Source organism: Trypanosoma equiperdum, assembly GCF_001457755.1.
Source record: "Trypanosoma equiperdum strain OVI genome assembly, contig: ctg_1349, whole genome shotgun sequence".
Taxonomy (NCBI): domain Eukaryota; phylum Euglenozoa; class Kinetoplastea; order Trypanosomatida; family Trypanosomatidae; genus Trypanosoma; species Trypanosoma equiperdum.
Window position 1 is genome coordinate 1 of NW_027123337.1, and position 834 is coordinate 834.

An 834-nucleotide genomic window follows, 5' to 3' on the forward strand; every position below is an offset into this window, starting at 1 on the left:
TCAGTGCCGAATCATGCTTGCTGCTGTCATATTTAGGGCCGTCTGGCGTCGAGCTATCGTAGAACGCTTGGCTGAGCACCATATCGTCCTTGAAGCGGTATCTATCGTGAATATTGAGTGTTGGTGCTACTGCCTTAAAGGCCTGTTGCCATTGTCGGATTGTTTCGGCTGTATGGGATGCTTTATCGGTAGCGGTTTTCCACTCGTAGAAAAGCTTTTTTGAGTTTACAAATTTGTCTTTTCTTCCTGGTTGTACTTCTAGTGGCTCAGCTACGAACACAGAGCCGCTAATTATTCCCATGTTTCTGCAGCTTATACCTGTGCTAACTACCTGGGGAGATATTGTTTGGAAATTCCCTTCTTTTGCCACACATAGGTGGGGTTTTCTTACCTATGCCCCTTTAGGTGAGGCCTTCACCGTGAACATTTTAAGTTTTTTCCAGTTATTGGGGTCCGCCCAGTGCGCTGCCGCTGCTTCCTCTTCTTTGCTTAGTTTCGTACAGGTTGTGCTCGCGTCGGCTAGGACTGTGAATTCGACGTTTATTTCTGGAGCGGTTCCTTGTAGATTCGTTGTGTCTGAGTCGGATGTGTTTACTTGCGCCGCGGCGAACGCCGCTATTTGAAATTGTTCTGCTGCTAGCTCGCTTAGTAGTGCTATGGAAGTGTTGGCGGCTTGTTCGAGCTGGCTGAGCTGACTGTGAAGTTGAGCTGCCTGTGTGTCCCCGTATACAAGTAACGCTGCGGCTGCTGTCGCAAGTTGGCCGTCTTCAGCACCTGCCGCTGCTGCAATGAGCTGTCGCCTTGCCGCTGTGTAGCTCGCTAAACATGCCATTT

At 49.5% G+C, this 834-nt stretch overlaps 1 protein-coding gene across 1 annotated transcript; it reads right to left on the bottom strand.

Annotated features, from left to right (window-relative positions):
• Window positions 1-391: 391 nt before the first annotated feature.
• On the bottom strand, window positions 392-832 carry TEOVI_000504100 (uncharacterized protein; the record flags this gene model as incomplete). The annotated part of the gene is made up of 1 exon (XM_067221192.1): window positions 392-832. One exon carries the CDS (start codon window positions 830-832, stop codon window positions 392-394), a length of 441 nt encoding a protein of 146 aa, XP_067077293.1.
• Between the last annotated feature and the right edge of the window lie 2 nt (window positions 833-834).